The following is a 16427-nucleotide window of genomic DNA, read 5'->3' on the forward strand; positions in this document are numbered from 1 at the left end:
AACGTCATTGGAGTCACTGCAGGTTCCCTTTGGATGATGATCCTACCTGCACTGAAAGTATTCGCTTTAACAAGGACTAATAATGTGCCCGTTGATTGTTGTAGGTTAACCTCCTGAAAACCATCTAATTTATTCCTGGTGAATTCACTATAATGGGTCCACTGACTTATTTTAACCTCATAATCTGTTGGTGCCCATGCTCAAGCGCAGATAGATTCGCCATTCCATATTTGTATATAAAAAAATACCATTACTGGAAGGTGGTCCCAAAATATGGTAGTGCGTGGCAAAAAAATTCTGGAAAAGCGCACAGTGGAGGATCGCCATTCATCCAGATGATCTGGGTGGTATTTTAATTTCTGACAGGTACTATAATGGTGTAATTCAGCAGCTAAAACAATCCGAACAATTCCCTTTATGAAGAAAATGCATAAAGATGCGATGCCTCGCTGCATAGCCATCAGTGCAGTCTATCACAAAGACGTTGATTACAAATGATCTGATCTGGCTGCTCAGTTCAGATCGATTTTCACTCGTACCTCTCAGCGTATCTATCATGGCGATAAGGATGCAATACACAAAAAATATCACTTACCTTCAAATTAGTAAAGAAATGCTGCGTCCTATGTACGACAGAGAGGGGTGCATGATGATGAGCAGAGCGGGCACGAGGTGGAGGGGACCTGGCTGCAGGCCCACATGATAACTCAGAAGCCGATTTGGACAGTCTACCGCTCAAGGCAGCCTCGGATCGCTCTGTAAGAAAAAATAATTTATAATTATACGTACTATAATTACCTATTTTTTTAAGTCAGAAAGATATTCATAGAGTCAATAGATTAGGCGCCGCTAAGGACTGCCGGATTCTTACTAACAAACTGACGACTATTTTTCCTTGAAACTATTGCCGTGGCCATGGGATCGCTTCGGCAGTTTTCCATCCTACCGATATAATACCCATCGAAGGGGCGTTCCATCTAGGCGTACACGTCATATCCAGTCCATAATGTAAGCATAATAACCCTGGACAATTTAAACAGCGTCGTTAACCATAGCTTGTGTTATAGGTACTGGACTACTGATATAAATACTTAGATATAGAGATTATTTTTTGTAAATACATATATAATATAATATACATTGAAGACAACCAGACGATACAAACAGTCACACTGAATACAAATGTAACCAGCGTACGAGGAATCGATCCCGTGACCATCGCAAGACGGTGTGCTAAAAAAATGAGACCGTAATTTATCACGACATTAAATATATTACATTATTTAATGTAATTGTAATAGCAAACAAGTTGATAGACCACTATATGGAAAAATTTTACGATTTTTATATATATATATATACACATAAATTAAATGTAGTGTAATACGAGCATTTTTGTGCTTAGTAGGTATTGTTAGGTAGGTTTCAATTATGACAATGAAAAACAACTTGCACTCAAAAACATATCTTAAGGTCTATGATAGTAAGTCCAATTCGTTATAGACTTCATTAATTCTATATTTTAATCAGTATCTGTACATATTCCTGATAAGAGTCTAACTCACGACGGTCTTCGTGGGAGCATACATATAAAACTGGTGTTTTCAGCGAGTCTCACTCATTGTTCTGTAGGTCAGCCTGTAGCTAACTGGACTAAATCAGTCACGTATTTTAAAGAATTGTTTGCATTTGTCGGTGAGTAGTAAGCAATTGAACCTAAATCTAGGTTTCAGCATTAAAGTATTTTATGTGGCTTTACTTATCAGTCATTTAATTTTCTATAAATTGTACAGATTTTATTATAGTCTAGATGTATATATATAAGTAACATTAATAAATGTGCAATTAATATACATTGTTAAGTATACCATATATAGCATATACATATATAATAAACAACACACATATAATATATATATAAAATAATAATATTTATACCAATGTGTGTTGAAGTTTGTCTCGACTTACACAAGAGCTATAGGTACTCGATAAAAAAAAACTATTGACCATTATCAACTGTCTGTAACTATAATCACGGTCATGAAGTTTTATAATATTATAAAATAAAATAAATGAGATTTTAAATATTCAGCCTACATATTTTACAGCTTCGGCTTGTCTATAATTTTTTAACCAAATAACATAATTTATTTCGTTATAAGTTACAAACTTCTTGGCATACCATGGATTCACCATGCGTGTGGCAGAGAGGGAAATTTCGAGCAGTTCTCGGGACTTGTGACCCGAGCGTAGGTTTAAGGACCCCTTCCTTCAACGCTTGTTTTTCTCTCTCGTGTTACAAATTCTAGTATAGAATTTACTGCAGTTCTAGATAGATCAAGATCTTTTAGAAGATTGTAGAGATTTTGTTGGTATACCTCTCGTTCCCACTGCAACCGCTTATAAACTAATCACATAGTCATTTTGTAGTAAATTCGTTTATAAGTTGGTAATATTTATCTGTTATTGAATGATATTTAGGGATATTTGTTTCCAATGATATAGTGAACTCTACAAGTATAATACGTTAAAGTTTTTTAACTTCACAAGAAATTTTTTGTATGTAATTGGCAAATAAGGGTCACGGACTTCGATGATATCTATGATGCCCGATATATCACTCATGTATTGCCATTCCGTAGGACTAAGATTTCATGCCTCTTATCCTATAATTTCACTACCTTCATCTAATACATCTTATAAAACAAGCTTATTTGTCAGCTGAAATAGGTAAGACTGAATTAATTAAATTTAGTAACTATCTTTTTTTATTTCTTTCAGATATTAATCGAATATTAAATAAATACAATATCTCAATAATTAACTAAAAATAATTAAACTACAGAGTGGCGACAACATTTACATTAATAGATCTCGAATGAGTAACAGGAAAGCAAAGAATACTCTTAATTGTGTATACTAGGCCGGTGTTAAACAATTGTATTTACCGTCACAGATAAGATTTTAAGTAATCTGCGGAAACTTGAAAATTTGATAAATCAACATTAAGCGTGTCGCCAGCGTTTATCGTACTAGACTGGACAAGTCCATACTCAAAAAGATCTGCGATTTCATTTTACAACTCAAAATTATTTATGTAGAATCTTTAGACCTCTACGTCATATTATTAACCAGTTCGGCTATTTCTGTTGAAATAAACTGGTAAGAATTTTATATTTGATTACTGAATAATTTGCACAATTTCTTCTGCGAGTTGGATTGTGAGAAAAATATTGGTGGAAGAGAGGTTTTAAAGAAAATATCAATATCTAGAATATATATCAACTCATAGAAAAATTTAAACTTAAGTAACTAAGAGATAACTACAGTAAATCAATAGGCTCGTGACAGGTACTATTATCACATACTTGATGTGAGAATTAATTTAATATATATGTGTTCAAGAAAGTGCAATAGTAATTTATTAATGAGTTAAATTCAGACAGAGGACATCGTAAGATAACACAATGTATTTTCTATACAATGTACTGGTATTTCTTAGTATTAATGTATTTTTTATCCATCGCCCCGCTGTAGGCCATGTCGTTGCTTATGATGTGGGAGATACTGGTGAAGGGAACAAAGCGTTCTATCAGCCCACAGAGTCAACAGTTATCACAGCGAGTGATGCGGCCGTGCTAGGCCTCCTAGCAGGGCCACACGAGCCAGAGGGAGCGTCAGGAGGTGTTTTTGTTGACATATTGAGTGATAGGGTGGTTGAGAATGATCCTCAAGGAACTATATTTTCTTATGAAAATAATGGCGATAATACTGCTGTATGTAGAAATCTCACTAGCACTATAGTTTCCACCGGCATACAAACTAGCCTCGATACTATAAGTGATTTAAAAATAACGGATCATTCTAGTAGATTAGCTAAAAATGGAATAACTGTAGAAAAAAAAATCACTAACAGGCTAGTAAAACGTAATGCAGAAAATAACTATAATCATTTTATGGAGTCGCTTCAAAGGTTGGAACTAGTCAATTACCCCAATGGAATGAAACCATTTTCAACATTATTCGCCGATCTTTCAAATGATAAAAAAAAATATTTAGAAAAGATTACTGAATCATTAAGAGACATCGGAGAAGTAGAGCTAGTAGTCGACTTTGTTATCAAGATATTTAAAGTACAATTTCCTAACGAGATCACATTTCCGAATTCCCTCAGTCTCATTGAGTTTGTACATACTTACGTTATCAATAAGCTACATGAAGGACAAACAATCAACAAAATTAAAGGCAATGGTATTCAACTGATTGTGAATATTTTTATGCAATTGCAACATGATATCAATCAAGAGAACCACCGATATAATCGAATTTCGCCTGACTTTCGCGACAACTTCGCGGCCGTGTACCATTATTACAAGCATCGAGTAGTTCCCCAAGACAATGATAGAAACCAATATCTTTATAATCATCGTCCTGGTCATCGTATTAATCCTCGGGTATTGACCGTAAGTGAATATTACAACAAGATTAGATTGTCCTTAATGAGGCTTAAACAAAGAGAAGATTACAATGCTTTTACAAGAAGGTCCAGACAGACGTTTATTTATTGCATCTATATGGAAGAGTTCAAACGTCGGTTTAAGATTGTTGTCAAAACTTTAAGTTCTAGTGGACGTAGACTGCCGGCTACGGTCCTTAGTTCAGCATTCTTCATTGATACAAGGTTCACTGGTGACAAGGACAACGTTGAATTTGTAAATTCACAATGTCGCGAAAATTTGAAGGGCCGTACATAGTTATAGTCATAAAATATAATCTATTTGGAGTTACAGATAAGAAAAACACTGCTGCTGACAAAACTGTTTTCTGTTCTATCAGGTCTTGTTAATGAAATATATGACTACAGAATACATATCTTTTGTTTTGTGAAGACGGCGAATGAATTAAAATATTTTTGATGTCAGATAATGAAAACAGGATTGGAATCTAAATCTCATAATCTAATTTTTTACTCAACGAATTCTCTGTCATGTAGACTTGAAGGCGGTGTATCACCGGACTCCAATACAATAAATAGGCATTAAAGAATTACCCGATACCCACAAGCATTAAGTAATAAAAAAAATATATAAATTGTTGCAGAAAAATTATCCCTATCCTATTTTGCATTAAAACTGCAAGTGTTTAATTTTAAAAGGAGATAGAAAGGTTTGTTTGTGGACCATAAATGTTAATCCATACTTACATACAATAATATATGTATCACCATATTTAATGTATATTTATTATATAATAAATTATGAATAAACGGAAGAATTTACAGTTTTAAAAAACTTAAAGACTGTACAAGTAGAAACTTACGCAATAAAAATAAGCTAATTTTACATTTTTTTAAACACCTTTACTTGAACTAGAGTAATTCCTTTTATTCCAAATTTCAATACCATTTAATTTTCCTCTACCCCTTCTCCTTCAGGATCCTGACTTTCATTATTGATTTGTATAAACATTGTATGTATATGTATTGGTATGTATGTATATATATTATTAAGTTATGTAAGTATTATGAATTATATGTTAATCATAATGCACCGCCTACATGATTCTCTGTTTGCCCTATGGTTGACTGGGAGAAAATGCCTCTAGGTGTTAAGTCCGCCATGTGCACCTTTATTTGTGTATTTGTGCATTAACGTTTTAATAAATAAATAAATAAATTTACCTAAATGCCGTCTACACAAAGTTAGTAATTCATTCTATGTAATTGACCGTAATTGCGTAAGATTTTATAAAACTGCCAGAATCGGCTCTAAATCTGACAGAGAAGCAATTTTAGTCTCATATTAAACAATTTTTGTGTAAGAAAGCTTATTATAGTATAGACGAATTCATAGATGACAACATATCTAGAAATAATTAGTTAATTTGCAAAGACACTATAATTTATTTATTTTATTGCTTTTTTGATTTAATTATTTTAGAAATATGAAAGCGTAGCTGTTTTTGTACTGATTGCCGCATGCATTTTTATGTAAAATGTGATTACTATAACTATCAGATGGCAATTCTAAGTAGCTATAACATGGTCTAGTGTCTTGAGTAGTCATGCTCACTAAAATGTCCAGACATGTGGCGGCATGATGGGCCGGATCATTGGGCTCCCTAAAATATGGTCGAGCGCAATGATGGCTGGCTCATCCATCATACTCGTGAACGAGTAGAGCTTGTGGGGACTGGTCTGCTCTAATCACCACGACTGATAAGGTTGACTGGAAGAAATCCCTCTTTTGGGATAAGTCCGCCATTGTACTATTTTTTTTTAAGACATGTATCTATTATTATTTTGTACAACAAACAAAACTGATTTACTCCTATTTAGTTACTCAACCAGTTGGTTGTATATTCAATATTTTCTCCATTTGAGTATTTAATTGAATTAGTGCTAATTGGCAGTTTGTATTCAAACACTTCAACTTAAAAATGTAAAGTGACAATAAAATTATTTAAAAGAGCAACACGCAAGTTTCTTTTTCGTTCTTCTTGTGATGAGACAGACAGCTTTCCGAATGAACGGTAGATTAAAATAAATGTAATGACTATTCAAAAGTGCTTCAATAAAATTTAATTGAATAAAGAATTTCCTATTCGTTTCTATTCTATTAAACCTATCCTATTGTCTGTCTGTAAGAGGGGAGGTCCAGGAAGAGGATCGAAATTTAACTTACAAGTTAAATTTCGATCCTCTTTCCGGTTTCCGCTTGAGCCGAAATTTTGTGTGCATGTATAAATCGGATGACAATGCAACATTATTAACACATAGAACTGATCTGATGGTGGAGTTGGAAGGTGGCCATAGTAACGCTGGAACAACCCCATCGAGTTTAGGCTCGTTTTATTCGCATTGACTAGGTATTAGCAAATACTAACAGCTGATTTTTAAAAAACTTCTTTCTTTAGCTAACTGTACGTACGCTGTCTCGTGTCTTCACTGATATCATCTATATCAGTCAAAGAAGGCTATCTGCACCCCGGCCTCAACCTACACCCTCCTAGGGGTGTAGATTGAGGCCTCGGGACGGTCCCCTTTGCTCTGTTTTTTTTAAAAGAATAATAATGGAATGGTGCCCTTTCCTGCGCTAACGGTATACGGTATACGTAGCACCAGTGGAAGATAATAAGATGAATATGAGGTCATGTCAATTATAATCATTGAAAATTGACCAGGAATTTAACATGATGGTTTCCAGGAGGAACCGCGTGGAGGTCAACCTGACGTAGTACATTGCTAGGAATGGGATTATTAATCCACATTCCATGCCCTCGTGGGGTCTAATTTTTCTGGAAATCTAAATGTAAAACTAAACTAAACTACTTTTAAGAATTAATTTAATTACACACGCTCTTCTTAAGAGGCCTATTACAAAATGATGCCGCTCAACTTTAGGTTTAATCGCATGGATTTACGCACACATACAGTAATACACGCACACAGACGCAAATAACCGTGTAGCTCAATCGGTGTGGATTTAGTATGAACCATTTTGATCCTTGTAATATTTTAATTAATAATGTGATATGTTTCTACTTAACTGAGTAACATAAACTACTTATTGTATTTTTTTAAATAACGTGATTTATCTTAATTATCAAAGTGCTAATAATGACCATATTTTTTTATTATATTATTCCTAGAGGGTTGATGTCAGGATGCTGGCCGATTGTACAACTAAAAGCCAAAACCTTAATTAATATGAGTAACAAATAATTGGGACAGGAAGACGAAATTACTATAACATAAATTTACTAATTAATTCTTCTTACGTATTAATTCAGTTTATTTATTAATAGATACAATATAATTTATTATAAGAGTCGGATACATTATTGCCATATTCACTTGTTCTAAATATTATACTTAGCAAATAATTATTTTATTTATATATAATAGTTGTGTTTTCAAGGCTTTGTTTTGATTTAAAGGTCCCATCCTTATATGTATATTAGGTGTGTCCGCGACTTCGTCAGCGTGGTATAATGAAATTGACCAAATAAAGGAAATATATTTAGATTATAACCTAAAAAAGTTTCTTTGTTTCACTTAAACAATGACGATACTTTTATACAACCTTTCATCTCCGCTTTTAATCCCTTACAATACTTTTTTCGCACTATAAAGTAGTCTATGACCTTTCTCAGGGTATACTATCTGTGTATATGTATATCTATCTATATAGACTACCTGTGTATATATATATGGTAGTGAATTTACAAGGTACAGGGGAATAACACCCGAGTTTTCAGGAATGGCAACGCATGAGGGAAACAATGTGCTGATATGAACATGTCAGGTACTGCTCATGTATATAGGCGACGGTTACCCCTTTCCATCAGGAGAGCCGTCAGCTTGTTTGCCATTCTAAGTTGTAAAAAAAAGCTTCAACTGCTATCATTGCTGTTCCTGCATCATTGACGTCGCCGCATGATATTGGCTGATATTGCAGCTTCTCGTTCTTGGTTGGCCGATTCTTGATTCTTGATAAATAATTAATTGTTAATGTCAAACCTTTTTATAAATTATTATAAGACGCCTCATTGATTATATGTAATGAAATCACCATGAGCTATAGAGATTTTGGACAGAACCTTAAAAGACCTTAGAAACACCTCTGCTCTCATTGACGGGATTACTTTTATACTTTTGCTGGAGATTTCTGAAAGACTCTCTGTGTCATTAACATCGTCTCCCTTATGGACTTTAATTGAAAGTTTAAAACTACTGACAAATTTGAGAGCTCATTTTTATGGAAGCACAGATAGTGATTTCCCACACTAAATGCTCAAACTTGAGGAAGGAATTTCTCAAAAGCATGATCCAGTCATGAAATTTAAGCCCGCCGAACATGTGCAATGGCGTCCCATTGGATATATTGCTTACTAAAGAATTGAAAGACAATTTAATTGTAGACCATTATAACCGGTACGTTAGCTGGGCAACCAGCTTATATACCAAGAATACCGATGATTCCAACTGATCTGCCAATACCATTTTAACGGCTTCAATTTCCGGTTAAAATATCATCTACACATGTAATAGATCTATGTATGTTTTGATCTTAAAAAACTACGCAGATTTTGATTCGTTGTTATTTAATAGACAGAATAGATAGACTCAAGAGGAAGGTTTATATATAACGTCCCAATACTGTACACGGATCTTTAAACGCGCGATAACCTATATATCCCATATTCACGCGGGCGAAGCCGCGAGCTAAAAGCTAGTCTCTAAATAAAAACATTTATAATGTTGTTGACTTTTCACCCAAACACGCATAATTATTTGACATAACTGTACAGTAATGAAAGTCCAACGAGTATAATAACAGAATAGCTGCAATTTAGAAATATCTGTATTATGTAAAATAAAATAAAATTGGATAAAATATCCCTAAACATTAAGGAATATAATTTATATATAATTTGGTAATTTATTTACAATCCACATTGCATACTAGATGATATACACTATATAACACAAGACAAATGTACGTAAAAATAATAATGGTATTTTTATAAACAATAACCCTATTTTAATTTAGAAAAAAAACTACAAAATAAACATAGAGTAAAATTGGTTTACATTTTCTTACATTTTTCTCTCAGATAAGCGTTATTTTAAAAAATACTAAAATGTTCTCTTTTTTAATTTTAACAATTAATTGCCATTAGTGTGACGAAATACCATGCTCTTGTGCTTTTCATAGTCCAGCAGGGTAGGTAGGTTTTATTTGTAGCATAACTGTACTTTTGTCTTGGCATGCTAAAATAAATATTATATATATATATATTTAACAACAACTTTAAATTAATATTCGTAGAAATAAGTATATATTAGCAAAATTAATTAAATATTACTTAAATTATCAAAATGGTTTAGTCGCTCTATACTAATGTTCACTGACGAATGTCTTATCTTAGCGGTGTTGTAAAAAATGGCATAGGTCCTACCTCGACGAGCGCTAGCGCAGCACTGAGAATTTACTTTTGGCGCAACGGAATTTATACAACTTTAAATTATTATTATTGTTTATTTTTTTCTTAGAAACTTATTTTTTTTTTCATATTTCTAATTTACAAGTATATTCACTTTATTATTATGTTTTTTTTATGCAAAAATTTCGTTGTATTTATGAGAAAATTAGAAATGATTATGGCAAAGTTTTGTTGAAATTTCGGGTTTAATTATGATCAATTTTTTAGATATTTAAGTTGAAAATGAAAAAAAGGACGATGCTGTCTCAATTTATAAAGTAATTATCAAGTTTTAGTACAGATATCATATCAATTTATGTTTGTTTATTAATGAACGACGACCCCAAACTTCTGTCATTTAGCGTTTTTGAATAAACTATTTTAGAAATTAGGAAGACTAACAAAGAGAAAATTAACATTTCAAAGATGTTGTTTTTAAGATTAGATATCTATCTATATAATTCAGGAATCAAAATGTATATCCGACTCTTAATTTCTTAGAACCAGAACCCCAAAGACACTGCTTTTAGGCCAAAAAATGTGAAAGGCCTCTTAACTTGGGGCTAAATGGCGCTGTTGTCCACAGTTATTATTATTATATACTTTCCTTAGCGACTGATTGCGAACTCAGTAATATATATACCTAATAAGTATTTGATCTCGCTTAGCATTATACATGAATGGGATTTTTTTTTTTTAAATGTTTATATATATTATGGGAAAGGTCGGCTGATGTAAAATTAATTTTTATATTACAAAAAAGAACAATTCGTTCAACATATAATTTACCGTGTCGCGAATCTCTTAGAGAACGCTTTAAAGAACACAGGTATCCTACTGTTCCCTCTCAATATATATATATGAAATATATTTCATATATATATATATATATGAAAATATTATGTACGTACGTAAAAACTTAAATTTATTTACAAAGAATAGTCACTTACACGCTTTTAATACAAGGAATAAAAATAAATTAAATATGCCTAGTTTTCGTCTCAGAAAAGTAAGTACATCTTTCATGGGACATTGTATACGTTTTTATAATAAATTGGCAGATAATGTTTTAAATTTAAGTGAAAGGAAATTTAAGATACATGTAAAAAATACACTTTGCGCTGAAGCTAAAATAAACGACTACTTGAATGACTGCAATGCGTGAACTTCATTACAATTAACTTTTGTTAAAATTGTAATATAACTTTCCCATTGGCAAAATTATCAATGTATTTAACGTCAGATAAACTTATTATAAATTTATTCATGACATATTGTGATTTAAATAATGTAAATCAAATATTGTAATGGGGGAAAAGTGTGATTGTTATAGCCTATGCTGTAAATACTATAAATGACGTAGTGGAATAACTTGAAACAGTCATGTTCGCTATAAAGTTCAAACTTGTGACAGCGGGCATGGTGAACCGGGTCGATGTGCTTTCTCTAATATGGTTGAGTGCAATGATGGCTGGCTCATCAGTCATACTCCTGAACGGTTGCTGCTTATGTGGGCTGGTCTGTTTGGGTTGGGAACACTGATTAGACTATTTGGTTTTGCAATAACATATGCTGGTGGTCACTCTATTCTCCCAAGATTAAATTTAAAAATGAATCTGTATTATTGTAAACATGTATAACATTAATTTGAAAAGAATACAAACTGAGTTTCTTTTCAGTTCTTTTCATCTCGATATCATTCCTAGATAGGTAGATTTGACATATCATAAGAGTCTGTAATAACCTAGATCAATAATGATATTTTGAATTTGAATTTTTGAATTTGCATTTATATATTTTAAAGAATCGGAAACCAAATGTGTATTTTGGTACGATAATTATTTACTTAAATTAAACAAACCGTCATACTGCCTACACTCACGAAATCAGATATGAATACGCGGAAAAATGTTTGTTATGTACCTACTTACTTAACTTTACTTAGTTTTATTAAAATTTGTTTAGAGAATATAAATAATATAAAATATTGCATTATTTTTAAATAACAAATCTAGAAAAGATTACTTTAATGAACATCTTAAATTTCTATTAATAATATTTCTCTTTCTAATTAGAAACACATCATTAGAAATTAAAATTTTGTAATATACATCCACATTCATATGTAATACTTTTTTCAAAATATTCTCTTCATTCCTTTATATGAATATTAAAAATCAATCAATGCTATAAATAATCCCTACTTGCCAAATTCAAGTCAATACCAAACTTAGTAAAATTTATACAGGTCTAATTAATAGACTCAATCTTTCATTTTTTTATTTTTTATACATATGTTTACGAACATATGAAAGTGTTTAAGATAGCTGTAAACGCCAGCTACAGCCAACAGCATCAGAGTAGTGTGAAAGAAACTCTTTTGTATTTATAAGTTTTTCATTTGATGTTAGACATAGACACTTATATAAGTAGACAATGTAAATAAACTGGCTTTTAAAAAAAGAAATTCAGTTGAGTTTCTTGTCAGCTCCTTTTAATCTTTAAACAGAACCGGACGGTAGGAGAAAATTATGTCAATTCAAAAACTTGACGTTCATAAGCGAATAAAATGTCCTACATGAATTAATGATTTTTGATTTTATTTGATTTTGCATTTCTCTTGATATTGTGCTATTGATGTAAAACTAACTAGTTTGTAATTGTCTCGTGGAATTGCGTGAAAGTATGCGCGGTTCGCCGGCAGCGGTGTTTATTGTATTGCGATAGTACACCTAACAATGCCGTAGTTTATAATACGACTTTGAATACAAAGCAGGGACCTTGAATATTATATTAGCTGTTAGGGTTTCGCACCACGAAGGTACAAATGGAGCCCTTAATCCTGATATTCATAATGTATCCAAACTCAAGTTATTACAATTACAATTTACTATCATATCTCATTAACTACGTTATGTTTACAAGCTGAATGCATATGTTTGATTCAAATCAAATCAAATGAAAATATCTTTATTCATGTATGTCTATCATAGACTCTTATGATATCTCAGTTCTACCGTCAGTTCGAAATGCTGTCGAGATGAGAACAACTAATAAGAAACTCGGCTCGTATTCTTTCAATTATTATATATAGTAAATTTAAACTGTAGTAATATTATTCTATGTGTCTGTCTGTCTATTTGACTGTGTGCTGTTTGTTACGTTTTTACGAACCAACTAAATGGATGGACCGAAATTTGAGATAATGACTAATGGTGACAAGTATGCTTTATTTAAAAAAAGTAGAAGACGTCACGGGTGTCGAATAGTAAATAATAAAAAAAATATATTACAGGAAGACAGAAAAAAAGATAAAATCGCTACTAGTAGAAATCAATCCCTTAGCGGTGCCCTACGACTAAAGTCGTATCCGTCAGGCGAATGTCATAAGCACTCACCCCCTATGATGCTGTAAAACGGCCAACAACATTAGAGTAGGCCGAAAAAAACTCTTGTATTTATAAGTTTCTCGTTTCACTTTTGTATACATACCTATATTTAGATATGAATTTTGAAACGCAATTCTGCAACAAATCTAATCGCGTTAATTACATTGATGTGTCATTATCATAATAGTTGAATAGTGAAGGAGAGCAAGAATGTTAATATTTGTTTTAAATATTTATAAAAATTTATTAAATCAATAAAAAAAGTTTACACACACTACCATATATTTGACACACTCTTTTGTTTAGTGTTAAAGTCTCAGATCAAATTGGGAATAGATTAAAATAGTTTGTTTTTATTTGTATAGTCTTACTGAATCTCAAATATATAAATAACAGAAAGTAATCATTTGTATGTATTTTTTCTTAACAATCAGTCAATAAATATGTAATATATAAATATTGTAAAAGCCAAATACTGTATTTTGTGTGCGTTAAAATACTGTCTAAATAATATATGTAGGTACTTATTAAATAAGAGAGAATTATGTCCCCGCAAAGAAACCCCGACAGAAGTTTTGCAGGTAATTGTAAACATTGTAAAATAAAAAAAATAACGATTTTTATCTATCTGATAAGGTTATCTTATAAATACTTTGCCGACATTTCTACTATATACATTAATCATTTGAATGTATTAACTAACGCCCGCTTGCAAGACTTGTGCAAATTTCTAAAACTTCAGAGTGTATTCTGTTTATTTTTCTAAAAATAAGAAATACATCCCAGAAAATAAGAAAAATGGCCAGACCCTTCAGCTGTATTGAGATGATTACAGAAAACGGATATAACGATGACTTCCCGTTCAGATGCATAACGCAAGAGGAGATTGTTAGTGATTGCGACAATAGATTTTTGGAAAGATCATTAAGTAGTATAAGGACGATGAGAATAGGTTCTGATTATTACAAAATGAACCACCAGCGACGCGGCATTGCTGTTATATTCAACCATGAGGTTTTTGATGACTACCTTAATTTAAACAACCACATTGGAGCCAACGATGTTAAAAATTTGAATACAGTTTTAAAAGAATTGGACTTCGAAGTCATTGTTCATCATAATTTTCAATTCCACGAGCTTAAAGGGCGATTAATTGAAATGGCCAAAAACGATTACTCGAACGACGATTGTTTATTGATTATAATACTGACTTATGGCGATAATGGGTTTCTATATGCTCGAGACACTTTATACAGACCGGAAACACTTTGGTATAATTTCACAAGAAATAAATGTCCGTCACTAGCTGGAAAACCGAAACTTTTTTTTATACAAGCATATAAAGATGATAAACATAATATAGGTACTATTAATGAGAAAATATGTGAAATTCCGGTTCAACAAGATTTCTTGATTTTGTTTTCGACACTACCACAGAATGTATTTGGTAGAAATTCCAACAACGGCTCGAGGTTTATAGAGGTACTGTGTAAACAGCTACGTACACTTGCAACTAAAACAGATATCCTGCATATTTTGACATTAGTCAGTAAGAAAGTTGCTATTGCGTACGATACAAACAGGCGTAATGATCAATTTAATTATCAATGGAAAGTTCCTTGTGTGAGTAGCACGTTGACACGACTCCTGGTTTTCGAGAAGAAAAACAAGAAGGTTTCGTTTCCTTGGACCAAAAAGTAATTATCAGTCAGTCAATATCGTCTTACATGTGTTATACCTACATGTAGGATGTAAAAGTACTAAACATTGTTTGTTAAGTTTAATGTATTCGTGTTAAACTATGTAATTGAATTGTTTACTCGATTCTTTTTCTTTATTATAGTTTAGCTTTTAATTGATATCTGTGCGAAAATTATTACAAAAAACTGAACCATCGAATTACATACATGTGCCAGCGTTCAATCACTGCCATTACATAGTACCAGAGAGCGTTGCATCTACGGCAATGCTGACCAGACTACGATACCATTACCGCTCGCCAGTACCACTCCCCGCTGGCACCGCTGCGACCAACCTGGAGAGAGCACTTACGTACAATCAATGTTCAGGATCACTGTAAATTTAATTATAAGTATCAATATTCATTTTTTTAACTGCCCCGGCAGCGACTTACATAATTATCATCAAAATAAAAGAAGTTTGCTAACGCTGGTTTAATTTCATAAGTTTTGAACCTTTTACTAAAATACCATCCGGATTATCTGGATGAATGGTAGGCCTCTACTGTGGCTTCTCCAATAAGTTTTGCCACGCACAATCACATTATGGAATCATCTTCTAGCAATGATATTTCCGAACCGATATGATATTGAAACCTTCAAGAAAAGCATTTCTTCTTAAAAGGCCGTCAACGCAATTACAATTCTCCTGGTTTTGCCGATGCTCATGGGCGGCGGTAATCACTTGCCATTAGGTGAGTCATAACCTCCTTTGTCCTCTATGCTATAAAAAGAAAACCTGACCTTATGACTTTACGAGTAAGTCCGTAGAGTATAAAATAGTATTATTTGCTGTTTAATTCATTATCTATTAATTTCAGTTGAATGTCATTCAACTGAATGACATGTAATCGGTCTGCCAATTACAATCGATTACAGTAATGATATATTTGAAAATTTCAAAGGTTCAATGTCACCGTGTTTCATTAGCTTAAAATGCTTACAGCATTATAAACAATTATAATTATGAGTAACCAGTATTTACTAAAATAACTTTAAATTTAATGATGTAACTTCACTTCACTTTTAAGTGAAGGATGGTTTTAACCATTGAGTTGTATATTTATTAATTAATTTATTAATATGTAAAGTATTTTAATAACAGGTTTTACAAAATTTTACATAATTTAAAAATAATCTGTTGAAATCGATTTTATTTTCTATACCATATTTTTCTATTCTATGTAACTTGTAAATTAAGATATCATGGATTTTTATTGGATCAATGTATTGATATTTGCTAATGTAAGAACCTCTATAGATAACTACTATAAAAATAACAGTTCACTGAATGATTACTTATATGACAAAT

The 16427-nt window shown here is 32.1% G+C and overlaps 1 protein-coding gene across 1 annotated transcript; it reads left to right on the plus strand.

Moving 5' to 3' along the window:
• Positions 1-14174: 14174 nt before the first annotated feature.
• On the plus strand, positions 14175-15077 carry LOC131850102 (caspase-1-like). Its single transcript, XM_059200269.1, has one exon. It carries the CDS (start codon positions 14175-14177, stop codon positions 15075-15077), a length of 903 nt encoding a protein of 300 aa, XP_059056252.1.
• The last annotated feature ends 1350 nt before the right edge of the window (positions 15078-16427 follow it).

This window comes from Achroia grisella, unplaced genomic scaffold (genome assembly GCF_030625045.1).
Source record: "Achroia grisella isolate CSIRO2021 unplaced genomic scaffold, CSIRO_AGI_Agris_v1 utg702, whole genome shotgun sequence".
In the NCBI taxonomy this organism is placed as follows: Eukaryota; Metazoa; Arthropoda; class Insecta; order Lepidoptera; family Pyralidae; genus Achroia; species Achroia grisella.